The sequence below is a fragment of the Mustela erminea genome, chromosome 9 (assembly GCF_009829155.1).
Source record: "Mustela erminea isolate mMusErm1 chromosome 9, mMusErm1.Pri, whole genome shotgun sequence".
NCBI classification, from domain to species: Eukaryota; Metazoa; Chordata; class Mammalia; order Carnivora; family Mustelidae; genus Mustela; species Mustela erminea.
This window is the reverse complement of record NC_045622.1, coordinates 96,805,840-96,820,411: the sequence shown is the minus strand read 5'-3', so window position 1 is coordinate 96,820,411 and position 14,572 is coordinate 96,805,840. Positions and strand designations below refer to the sequence as shown.

At 55.4% G+C, this 14,572-nt stretch overlaps 1 protein-coding gene across 1 annotated transcript; it reads left to right on the top strand.

Annotated features, from left to right (window-relative positions):
• The first annotated feature begins 1,721 nt into the window (after positions 1–1,721).
• LOC116599479 lies at positions 1,722–9,410 on the top strand. The gene is given in 4 exon segments (XM_032359334.1): positions 1,722–1,857; positions 2,962–8,379; positions 8,381–8,561; positions 8,564–9,410. Coding segments are annotated over 3 exon segments (1,287 nt in total). The 5' UTR covers positions 1,722–1,857; positions 2,962–8,025; the 3' UTR covers positions 9,316–9,410.
• The last annotated feature ends 5,162 nt before the right edge of the window (positions 9,411–14,572 follow it).

The window sequence follows — 14,572 nt, the reverse complement described above, 5'->3', positions numbered from 1 at the left end:
GTCCTGGGGTTAAGTCCCTTACCCAGGGATGGACTCTGTCGTAGAGCTGAGATTTAAACCCACAAATATCTGGCACCAACGCCTTGCTTCTAACTACGGGGGAACACGTCTCCCCTGGGGCTTTCTCCCCAGGCAGTTAAGCGCCCCTGCTACGTGTGCATGCGTAGGGTGGGGAGCCACAGAGAGCATTTGGCTTGATTCGGGGAACTGCTCCCCTTTTCTGCTTCCCTAATCTCTCTGCTCTCATGGGCACGCGCGTCTGGACTTTTTCCAACCCCGACGTCTGACAACCTGGAACAGGAGAAGCTCGAGACTCTGGTGAGGGAGACAGGGCCAGAGGAGCTGGGGTGAGGCTGTGACCACGGGGTCTGGGCAGCAGTGACCCCCCAAAAGGCTCAAAGTCTTTCTGCAAACAAAAGGCTGCTGTTCTGCCTCATGGTCTGCACAGGATTTCCACCGGGTTAGCGGACAGAACTGAGCTCTCCTGCTCAGAGCTGCTCCTTTCTGGCCAGCTGACCTTCCTCCGCTTTGAGCCTCAGCTTTCCCATATTTGAAGTGGGGGCAAGAGACCCGCAGCTGTGAGGATGATGAGATGTTAAGCCCCTCGTGAATGCCCCAGGTGGTTCAGACCCATGTGGCTGTCTGCCGGGGGAAGTGGGGTGTTGTGTGACAGCCGGAGGTGTGTGAACAGCAGAGGGGAGTCCTGCCAAGGCGCGAGTTTGGGTTTCCAAGGTCTCTCTCACAGAGGGAGTGCCTTGGGGTAGGGCTGGGAACCCCAAATCTAACACTCTCCCAAATCAGGACAGGTCAGAGCGAGGCCAGGGGCCCTGGGGTGCAGAGAAGAGCAGGGAGTGGAGGTTCTCACCCCTCCTCGGGCAGGTGAAGGGGAAAGGAGGGAGGAAGTGGGTGCTTCTGGGAGGAGATGGGAGTGGCAGCCCCTGTAGGATGCAGGCCCCACCAGCTCCCCGAGGCCCCATTCCATGACTTCCTTTGTCTTTCTTTACAGATTTTCAAGGTAGGCATTTTCCAAGTAGGGAAACTGAGGGCAGGAGGTGAGGTCACTTGGCCAGGGTCATGCACTGCGTGTTGTCCCATCTGTCTGGCTCTGTAGCCTGGGCTCCCAGCAGTCACGGCCTCTTTCTCATCTTATCTGCCTGACGAGGTTGTGAGTGAAGCAGCGTGATCTCAGAGGCTCAGTGGGATCCCGGGCCCTGCCGAGCCCCCGCTCTGCTCTGCATTCCTGCGTCTTGCCTTGGCCTTCCTGTCTGATCTCACAGACACCTGTCCCGCCAAGCCCGGCTGTCCACTAGGAATTCCCAGAACGCCGCGCCTTCCCTTCATCTCCTTGATCCCTTTGTCCTGTCCGGAGGGGCACCGGCCGTCTTCATTCAGCCCTCTCTGCTGGGCAGCCTGACCGTTCTGTCTCCAAACCAGCCCATGCCCCAGGGATGTCTGTGTCCCTGAGAAGGAAACTGAGGCCCCAACCCTAGAGGCACCCGGGGGTGCACAGCGTTGCCAGGTGCCCAGGAGGTCTCTGGGCAGGTGGGGTCCCTAGGCCTGAGGAGCGAGTACCAGATCTGGGCCCTGGCCAGGGAAGCAGGAGGGAGGAGGGAAGGCCGTGGGGAGCCAGGGGCGGCTGCCCGGCAGGTCCCTGTGCCCAGGGTAGGGAAGTTTCTTATTTCTCCTGCTCTGACTTCCCCCTTTGATTTATTATAGCCATGAAATGCTCTGCTCTCTTCTCTTTTCCTTGCTGTCCCCGGGGCTGGAGGAGCACAGGCCTCCCCAGGCGCGGGGCCTCAGCGTTGCTGCACTCCCATCTCCTTCCAGGGGTTGAGGCCGGGTGGCCAGAAATGGGAGGTGAGTCCGGGCGGACAGGGCGGGATGAGGAAAGGCCCAGGTCTCCTAAGGGCTAGCCTAGGCAGGACCCCAGGGGCCAGCAAGGTTGAGGTTGGGAAGGGCTGGGGCTGGGCAGAGGGTGTGGCAGGTGTGGACTTGACAGCAGATGGCTCCCTGGGGCGGGGGGCGGGGTGGTGGTGGTGGCGGGATCTAGGCCAACTGCCTCAGCGAGGCTTGGGGTTCAGACCCTGTCAGGGTCTGAAGGCCAGGCCCGGAGTCCTCCAGCACCAGCCTCCAGGTCAGATGAATGGCTTCCCTATGACCCCTCACCCCGTATTCTGATTTAATGATGGCCAAAGCAGGCCTAGCATAGGCCGGCCTGGGACTAGGCTGAGAATCCAGAGTAAGGCATGAGGCGTGAACCCTAGGAGACCGTGGGCTCCTCGAGGCCACAGCTGGACATTCACCCTGTGGCCTGGCCCAGGCCAGTGAGGGCTGGAGTCTTTCTGTCCAGTTCTTCAGGAGGCCTGGCGGCCAGAGCGTTTCTGCCCGCCACTGTGTGGTGCCTGTGGTAATGGGGCTGTTGGCGTTTTGCAATGGGCGGGGGGTGGGGAGGCTGCGCACACACGCTTCCTGTGGTGACTGGGCGCTTCCTGTTTTCTCAGGCGCCGGACTTGCTATTGCCGATGTGGAAACAGGGCAGCTGCGGCCCCGGGTGGCTCTGGGCCGGGTACCCCGACCCTGCCCAGAGGGGCCTAAGCAGGCCTGCCATCCCGGGGCCCAGACCTGGGGGATGGATGGCCCAAGGTGCCCCCACACCAGGTCCCCATCCCTCCCATCCCCAAGAGCGTTGACCAAGTGGAAGGGGCTGGGCGGGGCCGTCACGCAAGGCGAAGCTGGGGCCTGGGAAGTCAGAGGTCTGGGGGTCAGAGCTCTAGGCCAGGAGTCAGGGTGCATAGTTTTGGTCTCAGCTCTGTCCTTTGCTCACGGAGTGCCTTTGGCCATCCCTGACCCACGCCAGGCATTAGCTTCCTCTTTTGTGTAGTGATTGTGGCACCCCCGATCTAAAATCTGTCACCCATTTCTGCTCCAATTCTGACATGACCCTTGAATTTTATATTTCAGGAGCCTCTGCTTTGGAGACAGGCGAGCACTGAGGCTGGGAGTCCCAGAGCAGGGCTTGGCATAGGCCCTGACAGAGAGGGGTCTTGGAGAGACTCGGGGGAAGGAAGGGGCATGCCAGGCAGGGGGCCAGACTGGAACAAGGCTTGGAGATGGGAAGGCCGGGACGAACTTTGGGAGACAGGGTGTTGATGGGACAGAGAGCAGTAGGTGACAGGGTTGATCGGGAGGATTCAAAGCTGTGTGTCGCGGGGGAGATTTTAGGAACCTCTTTATTTCTGCAAACCTTGGGAAGGGGACTGATGGCCTCCCTCAGGTTCTTACTCAGAAGAAAGATAAGTGGTCTTTTGGAGCGGGGGTGGGGGGTGCGCAAGGCCAGGGCTTCCTGCCCAAGAAGGAGATGGGTGGGGTAACATGGGAGCCTCAGGAGGGCCCCACGTCTTTCCTCCTCTGACAGCCTCCACCATGAAGGCCAGGCCTTGGGCGCTGGCATTGCCCTCTTCCCGAATGTGTCTTGTTTTGTTTTTAAGCCCAGCGATTGCAAGAAGGGGTGGGGAGATGACTCTGCTTCTTGTTGAGTTTGCTGACAGCGCCCGACTTCTGGGCAAAGAGTTGCTTTGCAGGCCAAGGGAAGAGTTGCTTGGAGGCCAAGGCTTGAGCCCCCGGGGAATTGACCAGTCCACTGACTGAATCGCAACACCCTCTCGGTCTAGGAGGTTCTGAGACACCCACCTTGCATGTAGAACCCCTAAACCTCGAGGCCTGGGCAGCCCAGAAAGGACAAGGACTGGTTCCAGCCAGCAAGGCCTTGGAGATCGCAAGACCCTGCGGCCCAGTCGGAGGGGCCTTCAGGCCGGCCTAGCCCCCACTGCTCTGTCCCCTGCCTTGGTGGCCCGGGCCAGCCCAAGTGCTGAGTTGGCGGCTCAGCAGCTGCTTCTGCCCACGGAGGCCCAGTTATAAATAAGCCCCGTGTGGCCAAGTCATCAAGTTCTGTCCCAGCTGCATTACCTCAGTGACCACAGGTCGGGGCTGCCCAGTGCTGGGCCCACCAAACCTGCCCACCCAGGCCAAAAGCCAGGCCAGCCTCCCTGCCTCCTGGGGTCCTCAAACCCAGGGCCTGAGCATCGGCAGCTACTCAGACCTGGGCCTCCTGGACTCAGGCCACAGCTGGGGCAGGGCCCATCCCGCCTGCTTGGGGCCAGCAGCTATTTACAAACCGAAACCGGGAGAAGTGAAGTGGTGGCGCCGTGGCTCCAGGCCCCCAGCCCCCACCCCCACTCCATCCCCGGCAGTCCCACCCCCCTCTCCCCATGGCTTCCTCTTTCCTTCTCCACACAACTCCCCAGCCTCCCGAGGCCTGGCCAGCTTCGTGTCGACAACCTGCAAACACCTCTTGGTGACCCCCAACCCCACAGTCACTGGCCAGAGGGTCCCCTTCTTCTTTTATGCCCTCCCAGGACCCAGGTGGTCTGGAGTCCTGCGAGCAGCCCCTCCCTCCCGCACCCAGCTCCCCCGGGCTGCGCCAGGCACATTCCCACACTTCTCAGTTCCCCTTGCTCTTGGAAGAGCTCCAATGCCAATGGCCGCCACCATGCTGGCCGTCCGTCCTCCTGAGGCCGGCTTCTCTGGGCGCCCTTACCCTCCACAGGAACCAGGGAGCCTGGGCGCCTCAGGGACACTCTGGGCACCTGGGATCTCAGCGGGCATCCTTCTGGACAAGGGGACCCAGCTGCGACTCTCCTTGTGCTGAGTTTCCCGCTCACTCTCTGGGCTGGTGGGAGCACAATCCCTCATGCGGTGCAGAGCAGACTGGACTGGGACAGACGGACCCTGGGCCTGAGGCCACAGCACAGCCTACTTAGGAACCGGAGGGCCCTGCAGCCGGAGACTGTCCCCAGGAGAGACGACAGGCCACATAATCAACGCTCATTACCCGTAACAGACAGACTCCCTCCCACTGGTGCAGAGCTTCACAGTTTACACTAGCTCGTTCCTTCTGACCCTAGAAACAAGCCTGTTCCGCTCTGCCTCCACCATTAAGTGGAAAGCAAGGCTCAGGTGTGCAAGGCGACACAGCTAGAACATGCCTGGATTCAGATTCAAGAGCAAGCCCCTTGTCTCCCTGCCTGACTGCTTGCAATCTCTCCTACCCCAGTCTCCCTGGTGGCAGGACAGACAGCTCCCAGCGCTGTGACAAGGCAGGAGTAGGGCCGGCCTAGTCCTTGAGAGAGGAGCAGGCTCTGGACCGGCAAGGTTGTCAGAAACGGCCACCCGTGGCCAGGTTCTCTGTGCTCAGGGCTCCTGCCTGGCTCTGAGGGAAGAGCCTGTCCTGTTTCTTCTCTCCCACCAAGTCCCTGGTGAGGCAAAAGCCCTGCCCCGACCCCAGATCAGTCAGAGCCGGCTGGCTAAATGCGTTCCTAACCTTCCTGAGTGTCAGAGTCCTCTTCTGTGGAACTGTCATTTCATAAACACTGAGCACCCACTCGGTGCCAACTCTAAGCTGGGGGGCACGCTGTCTCTAAAGCTAGGACGGGGCCCCCTGGCCACCGCCCTGTGGAGAAGGCAGCTGAGTTACAGAATTCGGAGAGCTCCCAGAAGGAAGCTGGGGCCTTGGGACATGAAAAGGGAGAGATGTCGCTTCCTGGGGTGGGAAGGGGTAGCACTTGGGATGGGCCCCGAAGGACAGGAAAGAGTTCCCCAGAAAAAGCATGGGGGACAGACTCTCATGCTGAGTCACACCCCTATGCTTTGGTGCCAACAGTTCCCACGGCCTGAGTGCCCTTCCTTCCTCTGGGCCTGGTGAACTCCTACCCATCCCTCAGAGCCCATGGGCACTCCATAGAATGGCCAGGCTTGGCCTGGTCTGGAGGCTCCTCGCCACCCTTTTCCCACCCAGGGCCTAAGTAGAGCCTGAGGCCAGGAGTCTTTGGTCACAACACCCTCGCCAGCCCCACCCGGCCAGGCGTCTGCTCCCGGGCTCCAGCCCCCGCCATCCCCTGCTCCGAAAAGCACCATTTCCCTTTTCTGGGTGACCACACGCCATGCACAGGGAATTTCCATCGCAGCCTGCGGAGCCTCTGATTCACTCAGGCCCCTCATGCAGTTAACTCCTTCCAGGCCCCGTGCCTTCTGCTCTGCACCCTGGGTTGTCCACACCCCCACCTGAGACCCCTGGACATCCTTAAACCGGCCTTGGGTCTCACAGCTCTGAAGTCCAAGTTGCCCCCCACCACTACACCCCCCAGGAGCCTCCCATCATATGCATAGAGACCCCTTCCCAAGGGCTCATGGCATATACACTGGGTAGCTTTGGGCTGAGAGCGCGGGCTTTGGGGTGAGACAAGCCTGGGTCCAATCCAGAGTCTGGCCTTCTGCCCTGTGACCTGGAAGAGTGTCCACTCTGAGCCCCATTTCTCCTCTGTGAAATGGAGATCGTCCCCGTCCTATAGCCTTGCTGTAAAGATCCAGTGTGCTGGGCCCACGATGGCTGCTGTATAATTATTACCTTTCCTTTTTCTTTTCAAAAGGCCCCCTCCCCCATCACAGGGTCCCTGCTCCAGACCTGGGCTGCTTTTCTGTCTGGCTTTCTCTTCCCAGGAGCTGGTTGCTCACTCAGGGAGGGTGAGAGCCAAGTGTCTTGGGGCAGAGGAGGGAGAGGCATGGCTATCTTGGGGCTTAGCCCCATCGGCTTCCTCGTTCCCCAGGTCCCCACATTTCTGTTTTCCCAAGGAGGCTGTGGAGGAGCTCTGCTGGGAACCCGAGCCCTCAGGGACAGGGCTGAGCCTTCCTCCCGCTGGAGGGACACCGGGCATGCACAGGGCCCGTGAACATCATACTTTCTATCCGAATTCTCACACCCCTGTGAGGTGTGGCCAAACATTGTCCCCATTTTACAGGTGGGGACACTGAGGCCCTGAGAAGTGACTTGCTCTCCGCCACACAGAGAATGAAGGGCAGGGACAGAATTCCTATCGAGGTCTCCAGAACCACACTCCTAAGTGTGTGTGGAGGCCAGTGAGGGGAATGGGAGCTGAATGAACCCTTCTGTGTATCAGGTAAAGACTGACACAAATTCTCTCTTTCAGTGCTTTGGCCAGTTCTGGGAAGTGGGTCCTGTTGCTCCCTCTATAGAACTGAGTTGTCGGAGCTTCCCTCTGGGGAAGGAACTTGCGCAGAGGCCACAGAGCCAACCCTGAAGAAGGATCCGGGGGTACCTAGATAGAAGAGGACCGTGGAAGGGAATCCACTGAGGAGGGGGTCCGCGCCTGGAGGGGAAGCCGTGCCGTCCTCAGTGAGCGAGCAGGGCAGGGGTGTGGGGGGGGGCGGCCCGTGGTGAGCAGAAGGAAGTCGCTGTGGGTGGCGGTGGGTTTGAGGTGCCGGAGGCTGAGTGATGTGGCCAGGAGGTGAGCTCCCGGTCTGCAGCCCTGGTCAGCAGGAGACGGGGTGAGGAGAGGTGGCCGAGATTCAGGCCTCGGAAGAGGTTGGGCTACTCTGGAGAGCTGTGCCTCTTGGCTGCCGGGGCTGGGGAGCTGGCCCAGTAGTGGGGCACTGCACAGGGTGAGAGGAGAGACTGGCGGGGGTGGAGGTGGGGGTGAGGGTGGGGAGAGACGGAGGTAAACGGGAAGGGTGTGTCTCGGGGGGCACAGGAGAGACTGAGGAGGAGGAGAGCCCGTGAGAGTCCGAGGCCTTAGGGTGTGGAAGGGGTGGGCCCGTGAGCAAGGTCTGGGAGATTGAGAAAGAGGTTCTGGGAATGTTGAGTCGTGTCTTCTGGCTGGAGGTGGGGGTGGGGCTGGCCCACGTGGGTGGGGGAGGGTGGAAAATCAGGCGGACCCTGGGTGCTAGGGGCTCCCGCAAAGGCCTCAGAGCTTTGTCTTGCAGCCTGTGGACAAGCGAGAATTAAGGATGATTTTTAAGTAGGGAAATACCCAGGGGAGAAACTTGAGGTAGGGACAGTGGCCCGAGGCCACTGCAGTCACCTCCCACCCACTCACCAGTTGTGTGTCCTTGGGTGCACCCCCAGCCACCTGAGCCTCGTTTCCCCGGTCTGTGCAGTAGCCCCGGGAAGAAATGCCTGCCTCACAGGACCAAGTGAGGGTGGGCGGAGTGAACGCCAGGAGACCCCAGGGGCTCAACCCAGGCCGGCTCTTTCCCCTCTGTGGGGGCCCACGAGCACCTCCTGAGCGCCTGCTGTGGGTTGGGGCTGGGGTCTCGGGCAGCCCTGGGGGGAGGCCTCGCCTGTGCCACAGGGGGGCTGAGGCAGGACGTCTGGGGCAAAGGCCACTTCGGGGCCTCACTGTCTTCATCTGCACCCGAGGGAAGATAATGGCACCAGCTTCAGATGCGAATCAGAGAGAAGATATCCTGCCTGCCATGTCCCCTGGGTCTCACTCAGTCCGAATGGAATGTCCTCAGGGTTTTCCTCTCGGGCCCCACCTGCCCCGGCCGCCAGCCTCTCCCCTCCCCTTCCACCAGTGCCCTGCTGTTCCCCGGCTCACACTTTGTGCAGCCCAGGGTCCCTGCCTGGAGCTCTTCGCCCAGGTGTCTGCTTAGCTCGCTGCCTCGCTCCCTTCCAGAGTTTCTTCAAATAGCCCCTTGTCTGCGAGGCTGGCCCGCCCACCCTCCTCCTCAGCAGGCCCGTCACTCTTCCTGAAGGGCTCGCCCCTGCCAGCCTGCAAGGAAACACTCCTAAGTACGAGCTCATCCCTGTCTTTCCTGCTCAAGAACAGGCCCAGTGAGGCCAGGGGTCTTGCCAGAGGTCCTCGTGCACTCAAGAGCCGGCCCAGTGCTCTGCCCAGAGCTGCGGAGCTCACAGCGACCCAAGCAACGCAGGCTGCGGCCCAAGGAGCCTCTCCCAGTGTCTCAACTGTGAGAGGAAGTTGCAAGACGGCCATTTCTGTACACAGGCTCAGCTCTTTTTGGTCAACTTTCCCAGCTCTGGGTCTGAGGCCCGAGTTTTCCCACACCTCTGTCACTCCCCGTGAGGGGCCGGTTGCTGGGAAAGTGGGGGGTGGGGTGGGGGTATGTGTGTGTCAGTCCCTTCTTTTCGAGTTCTCTGAGGCAGAGGTTAAGGGGTCTGCGAGGTCAGGGGTCATGTCTCCCTCTGTGGACTCAGCTTCTAGGACTCAGCCCCCACGTTTCCTGTTGCCTGCTCACCCTGAGATTGCACTAGCACCATGCCTACCCCCTCGGCAGCCCGCCCAGCCCAGTGAGGCCACAGGGCTGCCTGGCCGTCCACCGCCCAGGCCTGCCTGGCCACTCTGTCCCTCCACAGAGCTGCCCACTCGTCCAGCGGCGTGGGGAACAGCAATGTCATATGCTGCTGGTGGGAAGAGGGTAGGTTGGTACAATTTTGATTAGGACGATACAACAATATGTCTATCTATCTCAAGACTTAAAATACGGTACCACTAAAACTAGTATAATAGTATGTGTCGGCTATAACTCAGTAAAAAAAAAAAAAAAAGACAACTCCTCTGACATCAAAAGAAGAGAGTCAAAAATTCCTGTGCACTTATGCTATAAAATCCAAATAAATTGTCTGTTTTTTTTTCCAATGAGCTAAGATATGAGAGAGACGTCATTTTCAACATTACTTATAATTTAAGGGCTTTTAAACCTCTTTTTTTTTTTTAAGACTTTTTTATTTATTTGACAGAAAGAGAGAGAAATCACAAGTAGACAGAGAGGCAGGCAGGGGGGCGGTAAGCAGGCTCCCTGCTGAGCAGAGAGCCCGATGCGGGGCTCCATCCCAGGACCCTGAGATTATGAACTGATCCGAAGGCAGAGGCTTAACCCACTGAGGCACCCCAATTTAAGGGCTTTTAATGTCAATTTTAGGTAATTAATTTAAAAAATTTTTAAAGGATTTTTGTATATTTATTTGACAGAGAGAGGGAGCAGGGGGGTAGGGAGAAGTAGGCTCCCTGCTGAGCAAGTTTAGGGTTAGGGTTTGGGGAGTCCAATGCCAAGCTCGATGCAGGGCTTGATCCCAGGACCCTGGGATCATGACCTGAGCTGAACGCAGACGCTTAACTTACTGAGCCACCCAGGCATCCCAATTTTAGGTTATTATATGACACTATTTATTAGTGTCTATAGGGGAGTCACAAGGGTTTTTGACTCAGTGTGTATTTAGTTGTGGTGACTTTCTTTTCAGAACAAATCTTTTTTCATTATTTATTTATTTATTTTGAAAGATTTTAGTCATGGATTTGTCAGAAAGAGTGAGCACAAGCAGGGGGAGTGGCGGGTAGAGGGAGAAGCAGGCTCCCTGCTGAGCAGGGTGCTGGATGATGGACTGATCCCAGGATGCTGGGATCATGACCTGAGCTAAAGGTGGATACTTAACTGACTGAGCCACCCAGGTGTCCCCAGTCTTTTTTTTTTTTTTTTAATTAGATGACTTTTTTCTTTAAAGATTCTATTTATTTGAGAGAGAGAGAGAGAACAAGCAGAAAGAGGGGCAGAGAGAGAGGGAGAAACAGACTTCCCACTGAGCTCACAGCCCAACATGGGGCTCTCTCCGAGGATCCCCAGTCATGACCCAAGCCGAAGTTGGACATTTTTTTTTAAATTTTATTTATTTATTTGACAGAGAGATCACAAGTAGGCAGAGAGGCAGGCAGAGAGAGAGGGGGAAGCAGGCTCCCTGCTGAGCAGAGAGCCCGATGTGGGGCTTGATCCTAGGACCCTGAGATCATCACCTGAGCCGAAGGCAGAGGCTTAACCCACTGAGCCACCCAGGCGCCTCTGAAGTTGGACATTTAACCAGCTGAACCACCAGGCGCCCCTCTGGTACCTATCTCTTAACCATCAAAATTAACCTTGAAAAATTAAGTACAGGAAAAAAAAGAATTTATAGCATTTTAACTTCCCATCAAACACTTGCTTCCACAGCAGTAGGTCTGTCTCCCACATTGTTTTCATATAAGGCAGAAAAGTGTGTTTTGTTATTTGCTGTCGAAGGGTGCTTTTTTAAAGACAAGTAAACATAAAAGCATGAGAAGAGACATCCCGAGCCAGCATTACAAGCCCATCCTGCCCAGGAGACGTGTAACTCAAACCTTCCCTAGATTCCCCTCTAGCTTTCCTAAAAAAAAAGTAAATAAATAAAAATACTGCCTTTGACCCAGCATTTGAACTTTTGGTGAATTTATCCTAGACAAACGCTTGCATGTGTGTAAACTAGCCAATGTTATTGATTGTATTATGATTTGTAACAGGAAAAGACTGGAAACAGCCTGAATGTCCATCCCTGAGACTGTTTAAATCAATTTTTAGACAATGGGATACAATACAGCAGTGGAAACGGACCGCAGCTACCTACACGTAACACCCAGACGGTGGGAAGAAGGAGGAGGACCCCAAAGAATATTTACACCATGATTCTTTTTTATGAGATTAAAATCTGTTACAATAAAACTAAACTCTAGAGATGTTTACCTAAGTGGTAAAACTATAAGGAAAATTGAGGAAATAATGACTGAAAAAGTTAAGGGTAGTGTTATTTCTAGAGAGAGGGAGAGATGTGTAAGGGGACATTTGGGGAATGCTTCTGGAGTGCTGGGTATGTTTTATTTCTTGACCTGGATGGTGGCTATGGAAGTGTTAGTTTTTTTGTTTTTTTTTTTTAATAGGCTCTACACCCAGTGCAGAGCCCAATGCAAGCTTGAACTCACAACCCTGAGATTAAGACCTGAGCTGAAATCAAGAGTCAGATGCTTAGCCAACGGAGCCACCCAGGCACTCCAAGGGTTAGCTTTATGATTTCTCCTTAAATTCTACAGAAATATTTTGTGTCCTCTTTTATATGAATGAGATCTCTCATAATTGATGAATATCACTATCTAGGGGCATCTGCCTGGCTCAGTGGGTAGAGCACATGACTCCTGCTCTCGGGATTGTGAATTCAAGCCGCATGTCAGGTGTAGAGTTTACTTTTTAAAAAAATCACAGTCCATTCAAACAGTGAAATACTATACAGTCATTAAAAAGAACAAGACAGCTCTCCTTGTCTGGGCGTGGAATGGGTTTAAGAGAAAAATGAAACCAAAGGGAAGTGCCATGTTTTTAGTGTGCTACCTTCTGTGTAAAATTTTAAAAATGATGTATCTGCCTTTACTGTGTCTGCTCAGACTTCTCTAGAAAAATGCACAAGAAGTAGGTAACGGGGAGGAAGCCTATGGCCCAGGAACTGGGCGGCCCTTCCTCTTTTCACGTCTTTGAATTCTGTACCATGTGCATATATTATCTATTCAAAAATAAAATAATTTCAAAAAATGGTTTTTTTGTCTCTCATTCCCTGGAGCTCCCAAGTTTTTTGTTTCAAGTCCATTTCTTTTTAAAAAAGATTTATTTATTTATTAGAGAGAGAGAGGGAGACAGCAAGATGAGGGAACACAAGCAGGGATTGTGGGAGAGGGAGAAGCAGGCTTCGCGCTAAGCAGAGAGCCTGATGCGGGGCTCGATCCCAGGACTCTCTGGATCATGACCCGAGCCGAAGACAGACGCTTAATGACTGAGCCACCCAGGCGCCCGTCAAATCTATTTCTTACTGATAATGAGAGCCACAGCCCAGGCGCAAGACACCGTGGACCCTCTCCGGTCCCCTTTCCTTGGCTGCAGGAGGAGGAGGCTGTCCCGGCTCCTCTCTCCCTCCCCTTTGCCTTCCCCTTCCTCCACCAGCCTTGCTTGTTTTCCTTCTTCTATCACCTCTCTCTTCTCCCTTCCTTGACTCTTTCTCCCGCATTTTTTTTTTCTTTCTCTTCCTCTCCAATCCTCCTTTTCCCTCCCAACTCTGTCCACCTTGCCTTCTCTGTGTTTAGTTTCTCCTTCTTCTTCTGCTTCCCTCTCTCTCCATAAGGACCCAGGAGGCAGATCGGATGCCCCAGCTCTCCATGCACACGCTGGACCCTGGGCAAGTCACTGACCTCTTGGGCCTCAGTTTAACAGATGGTTGTCTTGGTTACGTGAGATCTCAAGGGTAGAAGTACCCAGCACGGGGCTGGGCACTCAGAAAAGTATTGCCCACCCCCCTCCCAACCCGCTTTAGGATCTCTTAGCCCTGGGGTGGTGGATTATCAGATTATCAGACCCTTCTTGCTGCTCTGAATTGCTTAGAATCTGGGTGCTAAGATTCCAAAGGCTTTCAATAATAGTGGGTCCCTGGGGGCGGGGGTAGGGGAAGAATCAGGAAGAGGCCCCCGGTGCATTTTGGGAGGAAGGGAAGTGGAAGGGAGGGTAGGGAGGGCTTGCTGCTCTGTGAATGGACACAGTCACTGGTACTTACTGCACAGAGAGTGATAGACATTGTGCCCATCTTCAGAGAGGGGCGGCCCTGGATCTTTTCTGGGGCTTCGTATCCAGGCCCTTTGGGCTCAGCCAGACTTGGGATAATGGAACCTCTTTCTTCTCCTGGGGTGCCTGGAGACTTGGGTCCTGGGAACACATCAGTGGTGGGTACGTTGCCTGCATCACACTCCCTGCTCACAAGCAGCATGGGCTCCTTGTCTTCCCCAGGGGTGCAAACTTTGCTTTCGTGTCTTGTCTTGTTTCTTGCCACAGGATGGGGGCTCCCTGTTGCCTTGTTTTCTTCCACCTTCTTGCCTTTGTTCAGGCTGCTTCCTCAGCCAGATGTTCCCTTTTCCTCACATGTTTTCCTACCTGGGAATCTGACCAAATCCATCGTTCCCTGGTGCACCTAGCACGGCTCTCTTGTCCCCTCACCTCCGCAGAGACCGTGCTATCTGTTTACATGCGTGTTCTCCTTGCAGACCCGTGAACTCCGGGGGACCAGGACACACCTTATTCATATTTGTGCCCCCTCACCAGGCCCAGCCCATGGAAGAACTTCAGTAAAGAGTTAGTGATTAAATGAATGAATGAATAGATAAACATATAAACAAACCAAACCAAGATAGGAATGAATGAATGATTGAAGAACGAACAAATGAATGAATGAACAGAAGAAGCAGGACCTGGGTCTCATGAAGTAAACCTAACCCATCGACAGGCAGTCAGCTGGGACATGGCCTTCTTGGTGGGGAGTAGGGAGCAGGGATGGAACTGATGCCAAGTCAGCGGCCTCGCCCCTACCCTGGGAGGGGCATCGGACAGGTTCCTAGGGAGTCCTAAGGGCTTATGACCTGGACCCCTTAGAGAGTCCCAAGTGCAGATGCAAAAAAACCAGTGAAGATGGAAGTGAAATAGATCTAACGGTGAACCCAGACCTTGTGAACCAGAACCATGGGGTTCTGGGATTCCACTGATGGGAAGGAGGCAGGCTAGTCTTAGTGGGAAAGGGATATAAAACAAAGGGTTAGACTACACATGGAAGGAAACCGAATGCTCAAGAAGTTCTTCCCCAGTGGAGTAGACTCACCAGAGATCAATGGATCAAAAAAATGTCTCTAATTGGGGCTCCTGGGGAGGCTCAGTTAGTCGGATGTTGGCCTTCAGTTCGGGTCATGGTCCTGGGATCCTGGGATGGAGCCTCACATTGGGCTTCCTGCTCAGTGGGGAGCCTGCTTCTCCCTCTCCCTCTGCGTGCAGGTCCCTCTGTGTGCAGGTCCCCATTCTTGTGTGCTTTCTCTCTCTCTCTCTGTGTCAAATAAAT